The 24,272-nt window shown below is 45.1% G+C and overlaps 2 protein-coding genes across 7 annotated transcripts in view; both read left to right on the top strand.

Moving 5' to 3' along the window:
* Positions 1-24,272, top strand: part of LOC122389342 (zinc finger protein 271-like) — a 259,548-nt gene that overhangs the window by 135,545 nt on the left and 99,731 nt on the right. Inside the window, exon 1 of one of the 6 annotated variants that reach the window (XM_043381249.1) lies at positions 15,340-15,511. The exons of 4 other annotated variants lie outside the window; for them this stretch is intronic. In XM_043381249.1, coding sequence (XP_043237184.1) covers positions 15,499-15,511 — 13 coding nt within the window. In that variant the 5' untranslated portion in view covers positions 15,340-15,498. Of the gene's footprint in view, positions 1-15,339; positions 15,512-24,272 lie in introns of those variants that run through there. One more of the 6 variants, XM_043381245.1, reaches the window with a different exon arrangement.
* On the top strand, positions 12,177-14,406 carry LOC122389346 (zinc finger protein 771-like). Its single transcript, XM_043381269.1, has one exon. The coding sequence runs from the start codon at positions 12,420-12,422 to the stop codon at positions 13,875-13,877; it is 1,458 nt and encodes a 485-aa protein (XP_043237204.1). The 5' UTR covers positions 12,177-12,419; the 3' UTR covers positions 13,878-14,406.

Consider the following 24,272-nt stretch of genomic DNA (forward strand, 5'->3'; position numbering starts at 1 on the left):
TTAAAGGGACCCTCCCACCTTAACATTAGTTTTGAGTTGAGATAGCCAAGTTTGCGGCCAGGCTCAGAAACAACCATTTATCCTGGTCGCATCCCCCGCAGCTTTATGGTGTTCAAGAAATTTCTTCCCTTTACTTGCAGGGTGGGACCAGCGTGGTCCCTATCTCTTAACCATTACGGGAGTCTGATGACGTCATCAGGCTTTCGAACGTCCGTTAAATGTTTGACTAAAACGTTTTGTAGCACGCGGTGGTATATGCTGCTTTGCGCGCAACAAATGCCGCACTTTCAAATAAAGTCGCTAGGAACAGCGGAGATCCCAAAAAGTAAACAAAAGTAAAAGTCTAATATCTTGAAAACCGGTGAATATTTTTCGATGAAATTTGGTAGATATTCGTTTTTGCTCTTTCTGAACCGAGCGACATCACTTTCATGCCAATTCATTAACTTTTTTGAAGGTGGGAGGGTCCCTTTAAGCACCAAAGACGCTCCCATTGACTTTCAATGTTAGAAATTTTCACTTTTAAACGAGCTTAAAAAGAACAAACGAATTCTGACAGCTTAACGAAGCATAACAACATGTTCTATGGTCGTTTCTCAACAGGTCCTGAAAGTTTAAACAAAATCGTATCATATAATTTTGTGCAATGTGCTAATGAAAATGTCTCTGCAAAAACGCCCATTGACTTAACATGGGGAGCGAAAAAAGTTCAACTTCAAAGTCGTACTACAAAAAATATCGACTTCTTACGAGTAGACGGCGCATATGGGCGTGTACCTGAATGTGTCAGTCATAAAATGGTGTGCAGCAAACCATACCTTGATCGGCGATTTTTTCCGCTATTCCCGATCGCGCAAAAAGTGTCCAAAACCCCGTTGACTTAACATGGGGAAATGGAATCGCACGTGCCACGTGCCACGAGGTTTTAAGCGAGTAGCGACCGGTGCCATCAGGTAGATCGCCTGCGGGAGCCCATACCCTGAACTTTTTACGGAAATCGCAATGCACGTTTAGGCCCCGGTCAAGTTGCCCCAATTCGCTGCCAGACATGCAAAACATAGCCCGGAGAAGGACCGCTCCGGTTGTTTTTCAACAGAAAAACACAATTCTAACGAATAGTGTAGTGTTTGTCTTTTCAAACAACCTGCGGTTACGCAGCAAAAACGCCCGCCGCCAAACGAGAGGATGAGCCTTGCACGTGCAGACCGGAGTCGGTGTGCTACGGACTGACGTGCACGGCACCCTATTCTCCGGTCTATAGCGGTGTGCCAAATTTGAGTGCAATCGACCCGGCCATTTTCGAGATCTGGAAGCGACACCCTGCACGTGCGCACGTGCAGCCTGGGCCCCAATTGACTTGTGCACGGCACTCTATTCGCTGGTTTCTAGCGATGTACCAAATTTAATATGAATCGGCCCAGCCGTTTCCAAGATCGGGAAACGACCCCTACACGTGCGCACGTGCAGCTGCACCCCAACCGCGGCACATGAAAATCCATACTTACTGACTTGTGCACGGCACCCTACTAACTAGTCTCTAGAGGTATGCCAAATTTGAGCACAGTCGGCCCAGCCGTTCTTGAGATCTGGAAGCGTCAGCCTGCACGTGCGCACGTGCCAAAGGGGTCCCAGCTGAGTTGTGCACGGCACCCTACTCGCCGATCCCTAACGGTGTGCCAACTTTGATCACAATCGGCCCAGCCGTTCTCGAGATCTGGAAGCGTCACCCTGCCCGTGCGCACGTGCAGCTGCACCCCAACCGTGACACACGGAAATGTATTGCCCGGCGGTCGCCTACATCCATGCCAAGTATCAGTGCAATCGGCAAAGTAACTACAGAGTTATTAGACTTGTTACCGAACTGAGACCTCTTCGTTTTGCACGTGGCACGTGCATTAGGGGTCACCCATACGCAGCGAGAATAGCACACTACGTGTAAGAAAGGAAGGAGCTATCCCACACAAAAGACCGCGAGTGAATCGGTCCAGTGGTTGCAGAGATATAAGGTTTGTACAGGCACCCCACAGGCGGCCTACTGCTAATATTTAGCAATAATCAGTGTCGCATCCGCACACGGGAGGTATCGCCGTCACCTATTCGTATACTCTAATGTGGTTGGGTTCAAGTCACAGTCGAGCCCTGCTTTTTTACAACTTTTCTTAAAAACGGCACATCGTGCAGTGACGTTCTATACATTATTGGAAAGAGCATCGAAAGTTGTATGTTTTATTAACTTTTCACTTTGATATATCTGTAACGTAAAAAGTTATTAAGCAACAAAGACGCTCCCATTGACTTTCCATGTTAAAAATTTTCATTTTCAAACGAACTTTATTAGAAAAAAACGATTTCTGCCAGCTTAACGAAGCATAACGGCATGTACTATGCTCTTTCCTTTACAAGATATAAGAGTTTGGGCGAAATCTATCTCTAAAATTTTGTACAAAGATCGAATGAAAATGTCTCTGCAAAGTCTCGACATCGCCGTCCATTGACTTAACATGGGACACAGCAAAATTCCAACTTTGACCTCGTGCAAAGACACGTTCCGAGATTCTGAGGGGTATACAGCGCACACTAGCGTGTACCCAAACGTGTTTGCCATAAAATGCTGGGAAGAAAACCACCTCTTCCTTGGCTCGTTTTCCCGCTATTGGCGATCGCGCAAAAAGTGTCCAAAACCCCGTTCACTTAACACGGGGAAAATGGAATCGCACGTGCCACGTGCCACGAGGTTTTAAGCGAGTAGCGACCGATGCCATAAGGTAGATCGCCTCCGGGAGCCTATACACTGAACTTTTTACGAAGATTGTACATTTCGTCTAGGCCCCAATCAAGATGTCTCGATTCGCTGCCAGACTTGCAAAACATAGCCCGGAGAAGGACCGCTCCGGTTGTTTTTCAATAGAAAAACACAATTCTAACGAATAGTGTTTGTCTTTTCAAACAACCTGCGGTTATCTCGATTCGCTGCCAGACTTGCAAAACATAGCCCGGAGAAGGACCGCTCCGGTTGTTTTTCAATAGTAGAAAAACACAATTCTAACGAATAGTGTTTGTCTTTTCAAACAACCTGCGGTTACCCCGGAGAACGACCGCTCCGGTTGTTTTTCAATAGACAACTTTGCAAAACATACCCCGGAGAACGACCGCTCCGGTTGTTTTTCAATAGAAAAACACAATTCTAACGAATAGTGTTTGTCTTTTCAAACAACCTGCGGTTAAGCATCTGCGATGCTGGGCTCCGCATCGCTGGACCGCAGGTTGTTTGAGCAAGCATCTTTGGAAACGCAGCAAAAACGCCCGCCGCCAAACGAGAGGATGAGCCTTGCACGTGCAGACCGGAGTCGGTGTGCTACGGACTGACGTGCACGGCACCCTATTCGCCGGTCTATAGCGGTGTGCCAAATTTGAGTGCAATCGACCCGGCCGTTTTCGAGATCTGGAAGCGTGACCCTGCACGTGCGCACGTGCAGCCTGGGCCCTAATTGACTTGTGCACGGCACTCTATTCGCCGGTTTCTAGCGATGTACCAAATTTAATCTGAATCGGCCCAGCCGTTTCCAAGATCGGGAAACGACCCCTACACGTGCGCACGTGCAGCTGCACCCCAACCGCGGCACATGAAAATACATACTTACTGACTTGTGCACGGCACCCTACTAACTAGTCTCTAGTGGTATGCCAAATTTGAGCACAGTCGGTCCAACCGTTCTTGAGATATGGAAGCGTCAGCCTGCACGTGCGCACGTGCAAACTGGGTCCCATCTGACTTGTGCACGGCACCCTACTCGCCGAGCCCTAACGGTGTGCCAACTTTGATCACAATCGGCCCAGTCGTTCTCGAGATCTGGAAGCGTCACCCTGCCCGTGCGCACGTGCAGCGGCACCCCAACCGTGACACATGGAAATGCATTGCGCGGCGGGTGCCTACAACCATGCCAAGTATCAGCGCAATCGGCAAACTAACTACAGAGTTATTAGACTTGTTACTGAACTGACTTCTTTTCGTTTTGCACGTGGCACGTGCATTAGGGGTCACCCATACGCATCGAGAGTAGCACACTACGTGTAAGAAAGGAAGGAGCTATCCCACACAAAAGACCGCGAGTGAATCGGTCCAGTGGTTGCAGAGATATAAGGTTTGTACAGGCACCCCACAGGCGGCCTACTGCTAATATTTAGCAATAATCAGTGTCGCATCCGCACACGGGAGGTATCGCCGTCACCTATTCGTATACTCTAATGTGGTTGGGTTCAAGTCACAGTCGAGCCCTGCTTTTTTACAACTTTTCTTAAAAACGGCACATCGTGCAGTGACGTTCTATACATTATTGGAAAGAGCATCGAAAGTTGTATGTTTTATTAACTTTTCACTTTGATATATCTGTAACGTAAAAAGTTATTAAGCAACAAAGACGCTCCCATTGACTTTCCATGTTAAAAATTTTCATTTTCAAACGAACTTTATGAGAAAAAACGATTTCTGCCAGCTTAACGAAGCATAACGGCATGTACTATGCTCTTTCCTTTACAAGATATAAGAGTTTGGGCGAAATCTATCTCTAAAATTTTGTACAAAGATCGAATGAAAATGTCTCTGCAAAGTCTCGACATCGCCGTCCATTGACTTAACATGGGACACAGCAAAATTCCAACTTTGACCTCGTGCAAAGACACGTTCCGAGATTCTGAGGGGTATACAGCGCACACTAGCGTGTACCCAAACGTGTTTGCCATAAAATGCTGGGAAGAAAACCACCTCTTCCTTGGCTCGTTTTCCCGCTATTGGCGATCGCGCAAAAAGTGTCCAAAACCCCGTTCACTTAACACGGGGAAAATGGAATCGCACGTGCCACGTGCCACGAGGTTTTAAGCGAGTAGCGACCGATGCCATAAGGTAGATCGCCTCCGGGAGCCTATACACTGAACTTTTTACGAAGATTGTACATTTCGTCTAGGCCCCAATCAAGATGTCTCGATTCGCTGCCAGACTTGCAAAACATAGCCCGGAGAAGGACCGCTCCGGTTGTTTTTCAATAGAAAAACACAATTCTAACGAATAGTGTTTGTCTTTTCAAACAACCTGCGGTTATGTTAGCACGCGCAGTGGAGGGGAAGAGTGAATTTCGCCCCACCCCTCCTGTTTTTCGCCAATATCTCATAATATTGATGCGAAATTACTTATGGTTACCTGTCCAGAATTGGATTGCACATCTCATCGTGCAAGCAATAAGAAAATCGGTTCACAACTGTTCAAGTAATAGCGGTGTAAAGTGAACCGACGCGGCGACTCGGCAGCCGGCGCCGACCGCTACGCGCCGCCTGAATTGTAGACTGTGCCGGGACGGAACGGAACGGTTCCGTCTTTACATCGCGCTCCTTACCGCTGATTACGTTCGATTCGCGTCAAATTTTGTGAGAAGACTAAGAAATGTACAGGCAATCTTATGGTGAAAGAATTCTGAAAATAGGTTGGTAAACAATTGAAATATGAACGTGTAAACACAAAATTGTGACTGCTGCGTTTCCCGCGTCGGCCGATCCCGCCTCAGCCGGCGACATGTTACTCTTAGCAGGACTCTAACTGCCATATTTATTATCGGATTAACTAGAAATTCCCCATACATACTCAAAAATGTATGTTCCTTCGTATAGTGAAGATCAAAAGACGTGAAGATATCGTTGCGTGATAATGTTTTCGTTGAATTTATTTCATGATGCATTTTCACACAGCTCAAAATTCACCGCAAAATACCGTTTGCCTGAGACACTTTTACAATGGAACGTGAATGCTTGACTACGATGACTATGCATTTCCATTCTCGCAGAGTTTGGGATATCACTAATCAGCAATCATTCATTTCAGAAAGTGTACACAAGCAAGCATGTCTTGACTCTGTCTTTCAAGGTCACGCGCGGTTGCGTGATGTTGATGCATGAAAACGGCGTTTGCCGCGAAAGTTATGAATGGCCCACTCCAATTTTTTCACAGATGGTTAGGAACATTGTGACGGACATAATATGTAAAAATTACTCAAATCGAAGGTGGCGTGTTTTTTGCTATTTAAATTTTTCTGTTTTAATTCAAGGTCAAATGCATTTCAAGGTCACTTCAATTTAATTCTATAATTAAAAATCAAAGCCTTATCAATTGCCTACAAGACCCTGTTAATATCATTTTGATACCAGAAAAGGAACCAGAGTTATAAGCATTTAAAAAAATGATGTGTGGCATTTTTGGCTATATTCGATGACCTATATCTCGGCGATACGTTATCAAATTTCGAAAATATTACACGTAACTCAGTTTTGAACCATGCCCAGTCTGCCTACAAATTTTCAGAAAAATCGAAGGGGATGACGGATTTCGGTGTTTGATTTGACGTGGAATGCCCCTTGAAGAATGTACTGACACTTCCTAAGGACACTGGACACATGTCTACTAACCAATACCTACTACATGTGTCTTAGTGTTATGGTGTTCATGTTGAAGCACATATATTGCCATGTTCGAATAAACGCGTGCATAACAATTTTCGGCTTTTTATAAGTTTTATTACTTGTTCAACGCGTGTTTTTCTCGCTATTTATTTGTATTGCTTTGTATTAAAATGTAAAGAAAATATTTAATGCAACCTTGTGTATCATGTATGTTTTATGTTGGTCGTGGTGTGGAATACGGGAGGCGTGCGTGCCACGGTGCACTGTAGGCGTTCGGGCCGGTCTAGCCTCTTACGGAGCAAAAATATTATTTTGCTTTTATGAAAACAAAAAGCATACCAATCGACTACAAAATGTCCATACATTATATAAATGACCATTATCTGGTCATGCAACAACTTAGTATAGGGTGAAAGGGGCTTCAAACACAAAGATTTCTTAGGCCGTAGACAAGTCATAGTTTTCGGGTGTTTGAAGAGTCAAAGTAGATGCCATGGGGATCCTAATGTGCGTGAGTTTTACACGCCAATGATTTTATGAGTTGTTCTGTGACATGTTGCGATCAATTCCGCGCAACGAAAAATGAGGTTGCAAAAATAATTTAGCAGCATGAGAGATAAACATATCACCGAGTTATTTTGTATGCTTAAAATTAATTTACCACATGCCGAGATATCCCTTTAACATTAGCACGTGCATTTGGGAAATGGCTTCGGCCCGCCTCGGCTAATGTTGAAGGTATTTGGGAAACGATTCGGCCCTAGGGCTTTTTGATTTTCCCAGACAAAATTTTACTGAATATTCTGAGCGGAAGAACCAATTTCAAAGAAGATATTTACGGATTGTGTGTTCACTAACAGCAACAGCAAAAGTAAGTGACTGCGTGTTTAACTTACTTTTGCTGTCAACGTAATTCAACTAAACAAGGTTATCGTATCGTTCCAAAGCCAATGTATTTATTGCTGCAGAACATGGTCGGAATAATCATTATTTCTACATAATGCACGCAAAAACGAACAATTTAAATGCGTGAAGCATCTTAACGTGCCACAATGAAACAATTGATATTGTTCCAGCTGGGATCCAAGACGCGCTTGATTCAGCGTTTCACCCAATTTTCAGTTTTCCTCACAGTTTCCTCACTCCTGCTGGACTCCATATCTTTATTCTAACATCTGGCGCTTCACCATCTTCATCCTCAGCTTTTTCAAACCCTAAATAAGGGGGAAGTAGGAATTTCATCTTTCATACTCAACGCAGCCCAATAATGAAAAACACAAAAAATAATCACGGTGACTATAAATATGAACATAGTACTAATATAATATTAACACAATATTAAGATTAAAGTGTAAAACATCAAATGAATATGATATTAACTGTTGCGCCAGTACGGCATGTGGTAAATCTCTTCCCAACCTTGGGCTGTGAAAATGCAGTTTTATTCACCTCGGTTTTTTGCTACGGACCTCGTGCCTACCGGCACTCGGTCCTCCGCACAAAAACCTCGGTGAATAAAACGCATTTTCCCAGCCCCGGTCGGGAATATATAATCACTCACTATGTTAAGCCGATCTTTTGAGTTCCCCCAGGTCCCGCTCTAAATCGAGTGTCACAATGTGCATTGTGATGTTATTGAACAGGCCAAGCAATAAAAAAGTGCGCAAACTTGCGCCATTTGCTGCTATGCAACATTTTGCAATACGCCGTCTAGCCTTTATTAGCTCCATAGTGACAGGAACAAACAAATCAGCCTGCATTTTAGCTTATGTTATTTCAAGTGATGACAGTAACACCAGCCAGTGTTATCTCGTGGGTCAGAAACATTCTAATTGACCGGAGGATGAGCTGTAACGTGACCGGAAATGCCTCAGGCGATGCACAGTGGGCGATCCGGCCGGTCTGGTCTCGCGAAACCTCAAACACATTTTGTGTCCTAAAAAAAAATTGAGAAGTATTGCACATGAGTTAATTGGAAATTCTGCATAAGTCACGCCCCCCCCCCCGAGGCCGGGGGGGGGGGTGCCGCCCCCTTATAGGTTTTAACGCGATAGCTCACAACACGCCGGCGATAAAGAGCTGAAACTTGGCACATTTGACCTTTGATTCAAGCCGGATCTTGTTAAATCAACCGCATTTTCAGGTCAGGTCAGGTCAGGTCGCTATCTATGACGTCATAAGTGAAACTCTGCACGGTCCTCAGATGTCGCAACTTCGCAACGCCCTCAGTGCCAGAGGGACGTTCACAGGGAGATGAAGCTTTCAGGACGTAGCATACCCCGAGGTCTCACAACTTGCATATTTATATCTCGGATTTTTTGCTAAAGTTCACATGCGGTCAGGTCGGTCGCGTGATCTCACCGTTATAAGTCAATGAGGAAAATATGGAAACTGTTATTTTAGCGCCAGGAATGATCTAAAACTATCTCAATCACATGGTATCATGGTTTCATGCGCTTCCTGCAAGGTACGGTGCTGCACCTTTGCATTGCTAACCTTGCATGACGTCATTTATGACGTCACTAGGGCCATATTAGTTTCCGTCAATAACTCCGGAACAAAGCAAGTTAGACAGTCGACCTCCTTTGACCAAGTTCGTGACCTGAGGGACTCTGACCAGACTTTGACTCGAGGTCAACGACTCAAAACCTTAACCCTCGGACTTATAGGGGGTCGAACAGACCGCCCTCGTTTTTTCGCGAATAACTCGCGTAAAAAGTGGCCGATCAAGACGAAACTTTCAGTACATTAGAGTTCATCAATTTCGCCCCTACATTGAAAATTTCAGGACCCTGACCCAAATGACCTTTGACCTGTGACCTATTTCTCGAGACCATGTTTGGCCGGAATCGCGATTCAGCGTATGTCGGCTCACATTATCCGCGCGTTTGCATTTTTTTGTGGTTTCAAACGTTCAACCATGTGAAATGATATTGGTTCCATGCATTAGGGGAAGTTGGGGGAACGCCGAAGACTTTTTTTCTGACGCCCGTAGCACGCAAGGTAGACAACATAAGCTATTCTTGTTGGCGTCATTCGAGAGGCCAGTCTTTTGCCTTTCAAACATACCAGGCGCATTTGATGAATTCGCATACCGTTAAGCGCACAAACTAAAAATATCAAAGAAGTGACTTTTTCGGCGTTGCCCCGGACTGCGGGGAAAGCCGAAAATGGGAGAAATGATCTACGGGGAATGCCGACATTGATGTTTTGCCATTTTATCTCAAACTTTATCCAGAATTTATCAAAGCTGACACGCGTTTTAAGAGCTTGAGGACGCGGTGCACACTGGAAGTTATAATTGTGTGATATAATAAGAAAATGCCAGGTAAATCATTCCTTACAGGTAACAGGCCGTTGTGTCGGTTGAAAGTGTAATTTGTGTGACTAAAAACACGCGTTGCTATTCTACAGCAGTAAAGTCCACGTAACGTGCTTTTAACACGCTCGTAATCGCACGTTTTCGGCATTACCCCAGCCTGCCATACTTTCATTTGCAGGCCCATAACTTTTCAACGTCCTGTATAAATTTCAAATAGGCAGCACACTTATGCAAAGACATGCTAAAGATTACTTGACCGAATTGGCCAGACAAACGGTAGCATAATGAGTAAGAAATGCAGCTTAAAAGGCGCATGTAGTACAAGGGAAACGTACCTTGAAAACGCTCTTGGCGCCCTCACAGTCGAAGTATTCCGAATGACGACTCGTAACAAACATGCGATAATTGTAGTCACTTAAGCTTCAGAGCATCACTGACAGGTGGCATCCATGTCTTACGGTTTTCGAAATATCTCGAATTTCGGCTTTGCCCCAACTCCGGCATTGCCCCAACTTCCCCTATGCTGGGTGTCAAGGTCACCTGAAGGTCAGGTCAGGTCGTTGACCTTTGGTGACCTCGGTTCACTTTTTCGAGTTTTAAATGTTTCTAGGCTAGTTTTTTAGCTGATTTCGAATTTAGCAACCATTTGAGCATTTACGAAGTAGTTTTGGTGCCTTCGTATGATGTTACGAGGCTGTCAGTAGCGGTTGACACCTACTATGAATACCCGGCAGGACGCATACTGGTTGACCTGACCTGACCTGACCCGACCTGGCCTAAATGCATGACGAAATCATCTGTGATCAAAACTAGCGTGAAATTCGTGATCAGCACCCCGAAAAGCCTCAAAGCACCTCACTTTACGATGTTTTAACAGGTTCCGATTTTCCCGACTTTTGGGTAATTGACCTGTCCTGGAAGGTCAACCAATGACCTAGGACCTTAAAGTTGGGTGTCAACGGCTTCCTCTCATCACGGGCAGCAAGCTCGTTTTTTCCGCGAAGCTCTAGCTCGACCAGGGGCCAAACTGCAAGGGGGAATGGAAGTGCTCCGTTTTGCCACGTTTATGCAACATTTCATGCAGTTCCTGCACATTGCGAAAGCTTATAACATGGGAAACCGTCATGCATTCACGTTCTTTAACCCGCGCGGGGCTGGGGTCTCCAGCCGAACGCGCGGGGCTGGGGGGGGGGGGTAAATTTTACCCCCCCCCCTGTTATCTCCCGAACTAATGGTCCGATTTGGAAAATTCAAACGCCAATCGAAAGATCTCATCACGGACAACTAAAAACATGTACTTAATTTTAAGTTTGAGGTCAAGGTCAAGGTCAGGTCAAGGGTACAAATTGCAAGTTCCTACAGTATCGGCCTTGCACCGTAGTTGCCAAAGAATGGAGTCATGGACTGAGACTGATCGCCCAAAACGTGTTCTTAGGCTACCAAGACAATATCCGTTGCATACAATATCATTCAGAGGTCAAGGTCAAGGTCAGGTCAGGTCAGGTCAGGTCAGGTCACCAAAAACAAAATATAGAAAAGGGCATGTGCGACACATGTTTTATGGGTCATTTTACTCATAGAATTCAATAGGCACACTCAATAAGTGATATGGACCACCTCTGGATGAATTTCAGGTCGAGGTCAGGTCAAGGTCAGGTCAAGTGAGGTCAAATTTTGAAGTTGGTTGTTAAGGCCTGAAAAGGTGTCTATCTGATGCAGTTCTTCACGGCGAATCGAATGGTGCTATTTTTGTTTCCGTACGAGGTCTAGAACTTCCAAAAAAGTCATTTTTCAAAAAAATTGTGTGTCGTGACGTCATACAATTTTGAATAACTCCCACATTTTTGAACCGATTCTTCTAAAACTTGGTATGTAGGTGCACATAGACCACTTCTCTGACATATATTCCGGTTTTTTCGATACACCCAAAATTTTGGATTTTATAGTTATTTTCCCAAAAAAGTCAGTTTTTTGAAAAAAAAATTGGGCCAAAATCCAAAATTTTCAAAAACCGAGATAGCCATTTGATAGACAAAGTAGAATTACGTATATCCTTTTTTGTTACGTCTTGATTCCTTTAAAAATGAAGATGTTAGCGGCGTTTGAACTTTTGCCGTTTTTTAGGCGAAAATGGCGAACATGACGTCACTAAAACGTCAATTTCTCAAAAATTTTCCGACGGATTTCGCTCAAAATTTCAGAGAACGTGTCAAATTGATGTAAGAAAAGGTACTGAAAGTTTGGCGGCGCTGCGCGCCGCCGTTTTTGAGATATTGCAAATATTCGCCAGGGGGGGTAAAATTTACCCCCCCAGCCCCGCGCGGGTTAATTAATTTGCTACAGTTTGGTATGTAATTCGTAGGCGTAGGTCTCCTAGATCCAAGGCTATGAGGGTTGAAAGGTTGTGAGAGGCTAGAACCCTTGAAACGCCCACTGTGCGGTGGAGTTTTCCCAAATAGAGACATTCCTTAGAGAAAAAAAAATTGATTGCGTTTTGTCCTCTCTTTATCTTTCAAATTTTTATTCCTTGGTGTTGTCAAATAGGCCCTTCACTTTATGGTTAAGTTGGGTCGGATTTCTGACCCTGTGATATAGTTATTAGTTAATAAAGGGCAAGTGAACTATTCTGTACGAGCTCAGCGTTCCCTTTCTGATGGCTGTATTTCGAACGACAAACCGATCAACTCATGGAAAGCTGATGACTTGTCGCGTCAACATTGCCGCTACCGCCCACGGCGACCACCAAGGTGACCTGGAAACGCGACCACCAGCTGCTTGGGTCTTCTCTCGGCGTCGTGATTGTTCCAGTGTATGTGCGACCTGTTGGCATGGAACGTTTTTAATGGCCTTTCTTCTTCTTGTGTATTCTTCAGGCATCAGTGGCTCGGTGCAATGTCCCCACTGCGACTTCCGATGTCTGGGACAGCAACATCTGGACGGACACGTGAAGACAAGTCACAAATACTTGGGCAGGAGCGGCAGATTCAAGTGCGAGTGGTATCAATACTCGACCGACAAGCCCACAAACATGAAACGTTGCCGAAGGATTCACACTGGGGATAGGTCGCAATGCTGCTCCATCTGCACGGTGCGGGTCACTAACCAGTCACACCTTAACGAACACATGGCGATCCACACTGGAGAGCGGCCGCACGGCTGCTCCATCTGCCATGCACGGTTCACTCGACGGTCACACCTCACCAGACACCTGCGAACCCGCACTGAGGATCGGTCGTACGGCTGCTCCATCTGCTCTGTACGATTTCCTGACCGGTCACACCTCACCAGACACATGCAGACTCACACTGGGGAGAGGCCGCACGGCTGCTCCATCTGCACTGCACGGTTCACTGTTCGATCAAGCCTTAAAAATCACATGCGGATCCACACTGGGGAGCGGCCATACGGCTGCTCTATCTGCTCGGCCCGGTTTACTGAACGGTCCACCTTCACCAAGCACGTGCGAACCCACACTGGGGAGAGGCCGCACGGCTGCTCTATATGCACTGCACGGTTCGCTCAACGGTCACACCTCATCACGCACATGCGTATCCACACGGGGGAGCGGCCGTACTGCTGCTCCATCTGCATGGCACGGTTCGCTCGACGAGAGAATCTCATCAAACACATGAGGACCCACACGGGGGAGCGGCCGTACGGCTGCTCACACTGCCAGGCCCGGTTCGCTAACCGGTCACACCTCACTACACACATGCGGACCCACACTGGAGAGAGGCCGAACGGCTGCTCTATATGCACTGCACGGTTCATTAATCGATCACACCTCACCAGACACATGATGACTCACACTGGGGAGCGACCGTTCGGCTGCTCCATCTGCACGGTACGGTTCGCTGAACGGGGACACCTCAAGGCACACATGCGGACCCACACTGGGGAGCGGCCGTACGGCTGCTCTATCTGCAAGGCACGCTTCACTCAAGGGACAAGTCTCACCTCACACATGCGTACTCACACGGGGAGCGGCCGTACGGCTGCTCACACTGCCAGGCCCGGTTCGCTCAACGGGCAAAGCTTATCAGACACATGCGGACCCACACGAAGACTGGCAGCACTGCTGCGACTACTGTCTAACGGTTCAGCAGTTTGACGCAAAAACTCTATTTTAACTGGTACACAGTTTTGAGAATTACACAGGTTTGACTGATGCGGTAAATGGCTTGATTGGCGAAATGCAATGCTGAAATATGCCGACAAGTGCATGACCGGCTGTCGTCATACGTTTGATATATTAGTGTTATACAGCTTTTTACGCCCAATTTAGGGCGGCAGTGCGCACATTTCAGTAATGGTGCGGGCGATTCCGACAGTATGCCATAGTCTGTCAATGGCGATTTGTCGCAATCGGTTGCACTATTATTGAGCTGCGTGCACTATGTCTATATTTAGTCGTAAAAAGGTGTAGCTGTGGTTCTCGTTTGTGAGCTTCTTGGCTACCCGTGTGAGTGTCACATCTTGTTTCTTTATGTTAACACACGGTGATTCAGTAGTTGTGTTCTTAACTATCCGCCTCCACATAGGAGTTAAGGAGTGTCGCTGTTTGGTACAGTGTCGTAGCGCTGTGATTTGTGAATAATGTCCAGCTACTTTGAGGGACAATACATTTTTCGTGACCACCACTCATTCCTTTATTCGTAGCATTTCTGCGCGGCCTTTGTCAACAAGGCGAAGGCCGAAAGGAGATCGGCGTGGCATGTAAAGCTTACAATACCAGTATAACGCCTTTTGGGGCGACTAACGGAGCGAGCGAGAGGGTGGGCCTTGCACATGCGAAATTGTGAGGGGGTATCTCCAACTGACGTGTGCACAGCACCCTACTAACCGGTCTCCAGCGATTTGCCAAATTTGAGGACATGATCGGCCCAGCCGTTCTCGAGATCTGGAAGCGGCACCCTGCACGTGCGCACGTGCAAAATGGGTCCCAAGTGACTTGCACGGCACCCTACTAACCGGTCCCTAACTGCGTACCAAATTTGAGCGCAATCGGTCCTGCCGTTCTCGAGATCTGGAATCGACCCCTGCACGTGCGCACGTGCAGCAGCACCCCAACTCTGGCACATGGATAATGGATATGCATTGCCTAGTGGGTGACTACCTACATGCCAACTTCAAGCGCAATCGGCCAAGTAGTTACCGAGATATTGCAACTATTACAAAACTGACACCCCTCGTTATAGGGTGACCCCTTACGTGGCACGTGCGTAAGGGGTCACCCACATGCATCGGGAATAGTCCAATACTTAGTAGAAGGAATGAAGCTACCCTACAAAAATTACCGCATGTAAATCGGTAGAGCGTTCCCCGTCCTTTGACCTTGACCTTGACCTTGAAGGTCATGACCTAGTGACCTGGAAATCGCCGTCAACCTGCAATAAGGAACGAGGAATCGAATGAGGGCCTTTTCATCAAAATCGGTTCACTGGTTCTTGAGTTATTGCGTTCCCCGTCCGAATATCGAATTTTCAGTTTGATATTCGCGAATATCAACCTGCTGCTAAATTGATGGACGTTAATTTCGATGACCCTGAGCCTTGGATTTCGACATTTATGACGCAGTTTTGCTGCAGTACCACGTGAGAGCACGCGTCGTGTGTAGCTAGTGATGCGCACTTCAACTTTGACTTGAACTTATTCTCATCAAGGCCATCTATAGAATTCTCATTCTGAGCGGACTCGCACAGAAAACGAGGGATCTTGATTTGGAGATTGAGATGGATCAGCATGGTAAGTTCGGTATAATAGCATCGACTCACTTTTCAAAAGTAAGTAGTGCCTACTTACGTAATATGTATTCTTCCATTTTTAAAGTGACCATCCCACCTTAACATTAGTTTTGAGTTGAGATAGCCAAATTGGTGGCCATGGCCTTCAGTACCGGTTTGGGCACTCACAACAACATCGAAATATGCTTTAATTTGGAGATATGGAATTTCAAACGTGCAGTTTTCGGATTCTAAGGGGCGACTGCACCGGAATGCCCCCTTAGATTTTGTGATGTCAGCGGAGATCTAATGATTTTAAATGTTTTACTAAAACGTTTGGTAGCACGTTGTGGTATATGCTGTTTTAAGCGCAACAAGTGCCGCACTTTCAAATAGTCGCTAGGAACAGCAGAGATTCCAAAAAGTAAACAAAAGTAAAAGTCTGATATCTTGAAATCCAGTGAATATTTTTCGGTTAACTTTGGTACATATTCATTTTTGATCTTTCCGAACCAAGGGACATCACTTCTATGCCAATTCATTAACTTTTTTGAAGGTGGGAGGGTCCCTTTAATGCGCTAAATCAGTAGGCGGAACTATGGTCAAGCGTACCCATTTTCGGGAACGCATTTTCGTTCCCATGTTTGGGAACGATAAACCCAAATATGGGAACGCCATGTAGGCATTATTTAAAACAAGAAAAAGAACCGTTAAATGACGTCCAAAAAATATAAAACGACCGTGAACCGCCTGATATTTGTCTCAATATTGTTGGGAAAGAGTTTGATATTGTAAGGCCCATCGTAATTTCAAATCGTTCCCCTATTTCTAAAGCAGTCCATCATCCGGGCCGCGAGCCCAAATTTGGGAACGCTCTCATACACTGGCGCTGCAAGCGTTCCTTATTATGGGAACGGAGTACCCAATATTGGGAACGATTTCACCGACGCCTTTCAGGGGCTCTTTTCATTAACAAGCATCACGTCCAACGCCGCAAATCATTGTCAACGCAACAATCATCAGATGACCTTTCCGGCAAGACCGTCGCATGTTTCGCCCGGTCTTCTGCGCTTTTATTCCCGTCGATCTCGCAGCGGGCACGCCCCCCTCTGCAGGATTACGTAATTCACAACGCTCAGCGATGTTCAACAAGGTCTTCCATACCTATATCCACCGTCCGCGCCGAGGGCAAGGGCCGAGGGTGGAGACTGGAGACATGTCAAGCACCCGTCTGTTAAACACTGATGGTTGACGAGCACAAGGAAGTATCCAAAAATGGGAACGCTGAATATGTTACACACTCAAAACACCTAGTCCCAATGAAAATCTAGTTTTTTCCTTTCTTAATGAGTGTAAGTGCACGGAAAAAAAAATTTACTCCGCGAGAGATTAACATACACCTTTTTTTGAAAACTCCTTTTGATGGTGTTCATATACCATTCATTTTGGAGTATTTCATGGCGAGGAAGAGTAATAAAAGTACCTCACTTTATCTGTCGGAGTAAAGGAAAGAGATTGGGATTTCATTTACTCCCCATGCATAACCGCTCGGAGTATACAAACCCGGTCGGAGTTTTGTTACTCTGCTGTGACAGTTCGAATAAGCATGGAAGTACGCAATGCAGAGTAATTCACCGCAAAGGGAGTTAACGAAGAACCGAGAGGACAGTCAAAAGAAAAGAAGAGTAACTGAACTCCGAAAAAAGACCTGAAACTCCTCTTGAAAGAGTTTTGCCGCCATCGCGGCACTGATGCACGTGCGTTATTCGACGCCATTTTCAAGGCAGCAGTCGGTTGGCAGTTGCGCCTACAGTGAACATGCCGGTGGTGGTGTCAGTGGACTGTCAGTGGGTTGTGAGAGTTTTCGGCGGAGAGTGGTGCAGGAAAAGGTGGGAGTGGTGACGATACGCTCGGAGACGACGCTCTCGCAGCAGCAACTATCATCTCACTGCATATAACTGACAGGATCTTCGAGCTCACAATTCAGGCAAGTCCCTTCTCGCTGCGACTTTGGAGATGCGTTCAACAGTTATATTTGCTTCGTGACATATTAATGTTTTTTTTTCTTTGCCCAATATATTGACGTCCAGTACCTATGCCGGCTCTTCCCGGAATCATTCTTTTTTGGTAGCTATACACTTTTGGCAAAATTAGAGAATGCAATGAACGTCATCACCGCCTGTTCCCCTTTGTCGTAGACTTGTCATGGCAGAATATACAAGGGTTGAAAACGAAAATTAATAAAAGATTTACAGTTTTTGGAAACCCGGGGTAATGGTTTACATGTTCCGGTTTTTTGCTCTATTTTGCTCCTTTCTTTGAAAAATAATCTGAGTACCTGAATGTCATTGGTTATCTGTGCTGCATGATCCATGCCCCATATTCAGTGTAGCCTTTTCATAAGGTAATTAATACTTTAACCCTTGCCGGCACAGGCCCTTTTGCGTCCTTCGACGGCACAAGGGGGGGGGGGGTACGACCTCCCTGGCGTTTGGCTCCTGATCGAGCTAGAGCTTCGCGGAAAAAAAACGAGCGTGCTGCCCTTGACAAGAGGAAGCCGATGATACCCAATTTTGAGGTCCTAGGTCATCGGTTGACCTTCTAGGTCAGGTCAATGACCCAAAGGTCGGGAAAATCGGGACCTGCAAGAACATCGTAAAGGGTGGCTGCTGTTTCTTTAGGGGCGCTGATCACGAATATCATGTTGGTTTTGATCACAGATGATGTCTTTATGCATGTAGGCCAAGTCAGGTCAGGTCAACCAGTAAGGGTGCTGCCAGGTATTTGTAGTAGGTGTCAACCGCCTCTGACAGCCTCGTAACATGTTACGAAGGCACGAAAACTACTTTGTAAATGTTCAAATGGTTTTTAACCGAGGTCACCAAAGGTCAATGACCTGACCTGACCTTCAGGTGACCTTGACACCCATCCTAATCCATGAGACCAACATCATATCACATGTTTGAACGCTTGAAACCACGAAAAGACTGCAAACGCGCTGGTAATGCGAGCCGACGTACGCCGAATCGCGATTCTGGCCAAACATGGTCTTGGAAAATAGGCCACAGGTCAAAGGTCATTTGGGTCAGTGTCATGAAATTATCAGGGTAGGTGTAAAATTGATTAACACGAGGGTACTGAAAGTGTCGTCGCAATCAGCCGCTTTTTGCGCGAGTTATTTGCGAAAAACCTGCCCCCCCCCCCCCCCCTGTGCCGGCGAGGGTTAAACAATGAAACTGGTTTTAATGAAAGGCATATGAAAAATACGTGTATGTATATATATGTATATATATATATATATATATATTAGGGGTACCCATTTTTCCCGATTTTGAAGGGTGGGGGTGGTTTTTCCCATTATTTCACGGCTCCTGATTCCAATGATGCCAAAAATATTGAAATCAAAGGTGGTTTAGGGGTCGCGAATTGAGATTGAAATTTGCGTATTTACCTAGAAATATGCCTATTTTACGCTGATAGTAAATCGCACCAAAGGCAAACTTTTTGTTTCGAAAGTCGGGTAGAGGGGTCATTGAGCGCTTCTTTTTCATCCAGATCGATGTGCTCCATCACGTGGTTCCGGTTAAATGCCTTACTAGCGATCAATACAAGTCGATATTGCAACATTTGGTGAAAAGCGCCGTGATGTTTTGCTCCTGTTGTTGGTATCATTCTGGTCGGCGTGTAATCATTTTTTATATCTTCTGCCTTCATGTGACCTTTGGTGACCTTTGGTATTGGTGACCTTTGATGACTTGTGAGGTCAAACTTAAATATGACGTTTCAGTTGCCACATCTCAGTTCATGACAGGCTTTTTGTGTCCATACAATTAAAGTTTCCGCAAATTAGCTCAGGATACATCTCACAGGTTATGGCTCCGAATGGACTTCAAACCATGCAATTCAAAAACGATCAAACCAATTTTTGACCGTATACTTCCACAAGACACGCCGTCCTGATCGCTGACCACAGGCGGCGGAACGGGGAGGGCACCGGAGCACCGTGCCCCCCTTTGATTTTGGCATTTTAACATTAGCCCCAGGGGCGTTGCATGGAAAGAATGGGACCAAAAGTCGGCAGTGCCCCCCTTAATTGAAGGTGTTCCACCGCTACTGTCGCTGACGGCTACGATGTAATACACGTATGAGACAAGGTAGAATAACTCTGGGTGTTCTACCCAAAAATATCAACTTCTAATCCAAAAACATAAACTCCAAAGCGTCGATTCTTTCCATGCCTACCAACCATGTACCTACTATTCCATTTCTTCAGTGGGGATACGAGTACACGTTTTAAGTGTAAGAGGTTCCGATACAATGCACATTCCACATCATTTACGACTTTGCATTTTCGACCACGGGCGACTAGCCATGCGCTGATACGTACATAGCTGATAAGTGACGAAGACCTTTCACTGCTCCTTGCACAGATCACTTGTGATCACCTCAGATCACTTGTGATCTGAGGTGATTGGCGTATGAATCTGAAGAACCTAATGAAACAGAAGATTTTCATCATGCATGGGCCGTATATGGTGGTAACCAGGACGCGGCGTCATATAAAAGAGTGTGCGTGCAGAGGCTGAAGACGAGAACAAGGTCCGCCACCTAAGGTCCATGGCCCACCCAATGCGTCGGCCCCCAGGCAATGCCAGGAGTCAGTAAACGGATCTGCCTCGGAGTTGGCTGAGTCGTTTAGACTTGGCACCTTCCTAATTTCCAGCTTTAGCCAATGCCATTCGACTTCAGTTCAGCACCATCTGAGGGTTTGGACTGGGCATGTAGAGTGCAGCGTAAGGTCCGTTATCTTGCAAGGACGCTGCTGGCAGCGGCCATCACCAGGCACTAGTTCCATGACATGATATCTGCACCCGTCTCAAGTTAACAATATGTCAACAGTCTAAACAAAAGTCTGAATGTGGGTGTGGGTGTTTGTGGGAGAGGGGCAAAGCTACACTCATACAGCTCAGTCACCCAACGGCGCGGTGGTGTAAAGCTTGCGCCCCTCCCTCAGCCGTGTCTGCAACTCCGGGACTATAGGGGAGGTCGGCTAGCGAATTGGCAAAGGTCATGCATACCGGCATAGCTTCAGTGCTGTTTTCATCTCGTTAAAGATATAAATAGGCCATTAACAACTTATTTATCTACTTCATGCCATATTTCCGTTACAATACGACACACGAGTTATATCGTCACAACCGTAACGGCTTTTAATGCCCCTCCCACCCAGATTGTGTCAATATTCATTGTTTACGTCCTGGGGTTCAGTCATTTCTTTTGCTGAATAAGACGACTCATTGAAAACTAAATGGTCCTAATGAGAAAGCTTCGATCACTGATTTGAGCCCTCTGACTATGTACATAGCCAGTCGTTCTAAGAGTTCCGGTCTTGTATATATGTAGGTACTAATGACGGTCTAAACCACAGTGAGTGTAAATGAGCATACGAGTATGCTGTTCATTGACCAAAATGATATTTTTGGTGCTCTCTTTTACCGCTGCACGTCGAATACCACTGCAACTGCACATTCAGGCTTTGCGCATTTATATCCATTCATATGAAGTCATTTTTCCAAGTAAAATTAAAACTTCCAATGCAAGCTCGCGATCCCTAAAAGTGGTCTGATATCGTTATTTCTGTTACTGCTAGATCCAGAACGGAGCAAATAATGATAAAATTGACCCCAAACCGTTGGCATGGTAACTTTGTCCCAACATAAAATAATGTTAATTTGGTCGATTTTCCGCTAAAATTGACCTTTTCATTTTGAATACGTGACCTCTACAAATAGTTTGGTTTCGTTATTTTTGGCACAGATGGAATCAGAATGGACCAAATAATGGGAAAATTGTCTCCCACCTATTAGCATGGTAACCTTGTTCCAAAATAAAATAGCATTAATTTGGTCGATTTTTCGCTAAAACTGGCATTTTCATTTTGAATTCGCGACCCCTAGAAATCGTTTGATTTCACTATTTTTGGCACAGATGGAATCAGAATAGACCAAATAATGGGAAAATCCACCCCCACCTAAAATTTGAAAAATTGACCCAAAAATGGGTACCCCTAATATATATATATATATATATATATATATATATATATATATATATATATATATATATATATATATATATATATATATATATATATATATATATATATATATATATTGCTTTATTAGAATAGGCCTATCTCAATTATTTTCCGAAAATTACCCGCCACATCAAAAGACAAATGCACTCAAGCGTGAATTCCGGAATTGAAATGTTTATGGAAATGTTAGTTATATAAAATGTTATACGGAAATGTTAAAAAGCTCAAGTTATCAATTGCAAAGGTTGAGCGCAGAGCAGAGCAAACATCACTCCTCGCCCAATGCAGTGACCTAATAATTGCATCAAATTTCATCAGATGTTGGGAATGTCCCTAGCTCCTAGACAAAGTTTCTCAGAAACCCATTGACCCCACCTATGCAGACTTAAGATATTGTCTTTTTTAGTCATAACGGAACATTTTCCATTGCAGATAATGCTGGCAAGCATGGTTGGCAAACACGCTCGGAAGCCCGTTCCACGACGAGGAATACGTTGGATAAACGAATAGTGTCCAACGCGTGGTTGTCTATTCATCCAGCACAACCCTCACGGAGACAGTGTGTGCAATGCACACTGTGCATGGATGCTGAGCCACAGTGTGTATATTGTATAACCTAAACCGTCCCCGGACCTACCGGTTTTCTGCATGCACCCAGGTCGAGGGGCGAATCCCCTTCCCATTTCTTTCCAACTTGAGCTAGAGGCTCGCGGAAAAAACGAGCATGTGTGCCGTCGCGAGATGCACTAATACCGATTTTAACCCGCTCTGACCGGGGAGAGCGTTTGGACACCCCCCCCCCCGTGGTTTTCGCAGATAGCTCACAAATGGCTGCGTGGAGCCACCGTCTTCTTTGGCACACCTGCTCATGCAGCTTTTCCCACAAATGTTGTTATAAAAGTAATAGAATCTATAAAATATACCTATATCTCAGAACTTTCATATCGATGACCTAATGCCAGGGCAATTTTGCGCAATCTCCATTATAAGTGAATGGGAGAAAACGTCGTTCTAAACACTCTCTAAGTCTATAACATCGATTGAGAGACATGCTATAGAGCGGTAAAAAACCTCAGATGTGTTCAGCTTGACGAAAAGAATCGACCGATATGCAGCATGACCTTTTCCGGTCAAGTCATGACCTTGACCTTAAGTAAAATTTTCAAAATTACCCCTCAAGGTCAAATTATAGTTCATTCAATGCGTTTCGACAAGAGGAATATGATGCTGCCAACAGCAATGTCGCGACTCTATTGAGTCAAAGGTGATTACAGAAATACACTATTATTTTCGTAAAACGGTTATTTGTGGAGTTCTTTTTCTCTCTAGAGGCTAAACTGTTGACCTGAGGTCACATCTGAGGACACATTACGAAAGAGCGTTAAAAAATGGCTATCGAACGCGCCTTTTCGCGGTGCTGTGGCTCTTTTTGGTTCCCAAGTTATGCGTCGGTTTTCAAAAACTTTAAACTATTGAAAGAGGTAAAATTTGACCTTTGATGACCTCTGGTGACCTGATCTTTGACATGATCTAAAAATGACAGGATTATTTTCTTCATTATTTTTGACTATCTAAGTGCCGTTTACCGCGTGTCGCTAGATGACCCGAGAGCCGAGTTAGACTGGGGCGCGAAAACGCCGTCCCCCCCCCCCCCCCCCAGCACTCCACGGAAAACTCGCACCACCAGCACGGCGCTGGATATGTGTGTTTAGAATCACACCCCTATGACCGTGTTACAGTGTTATGGAGAGTCTCACATCTCAATTGTTTCTGCATAAAAATGTGTTCATTTTTTAACCCTCACCCTGGCAGGTCATTTTTCATAACAAGGGTCGGGTCAAATGAGGTCAACTGAGGTCAAATGACGTTTGTGCCGATAACTTGTCACATAATAAAGATAAAGCTTTCAAAATGGTACCATTCTGTTCCTCTTGAACAGCCGAGTCGAATGATATGCAACATTAATGCCTCCTATGGCACCTAGAAACACCAAATTTGGTAGGTAGGTGGGCCTCCTGGAGTTCTCACCCCTGTGCAACGCTAAAACAGGTCAAAAGTTTTTCGCTTCTAACCTTTTATCTAATTAAGATAGAACAAAAACAAAAGCACCAGTGAACTCAGCACGTCAAGGCGCGTCGAACGATGTACTTTTTTTGCTTGCTTAGGTGTACTTGAAATACTAAGCACAACCTAAGTACAACTTAAGTCTTAAGAATGGTCGAAATGCTTAATATTTCATATCATTCGACTCGGCTGTTCAAGAGAAACAGAATGGTACCATTTTGAAAGCTTTATCTTTATTATGTGACAAGTTATCGGCACAAACGTCATTTGACCTCAGTTGACCTCATTTGACCTGACCCTTGGATAAGTACACCAAACAAAGAAGCACCAAGTGACATAATGTTAAGTACTGTGGTTTCAAACTTTCAAAGCACAAAAGTGATAGAACGAAGCGGATATCTTCAATATTTTCCGAATTGAATATTTTCCCATAGGCTTAACATTACGACGTAATGAACCAGTCTCTTCCGTCACTGTCATGTCATTATGTCACTGACCTCAGGTCAGTGACATAAAAACCCGAACAATATGTTATACAACTCGGTGAACTTAGTACATCCTGAAAGTTTGAAGGAAAGCAGTCCAAAACTGTGAGTTGGACAGGTGCATAAACAAATTGAAA

The sequence above is a fragment of the Amphibalanus amphitrite genome, unplaced genomic scaffold (genome assembly GCF_019059575.1).
Source record: "Amphibalanus amphitrite isolate SeventyFive unplaced genomic scaffold, NRLGWU_Aamphi_draft 000355F_arrow, whole genome shotgun sequence".
Taxonomy (NCBI): Eukaryota; Metazoa; Arthropoda; class Thecostraca; order Balanomorpha; family Balanidae; genus Amphibalanus; species Amphibalanus amphitrite.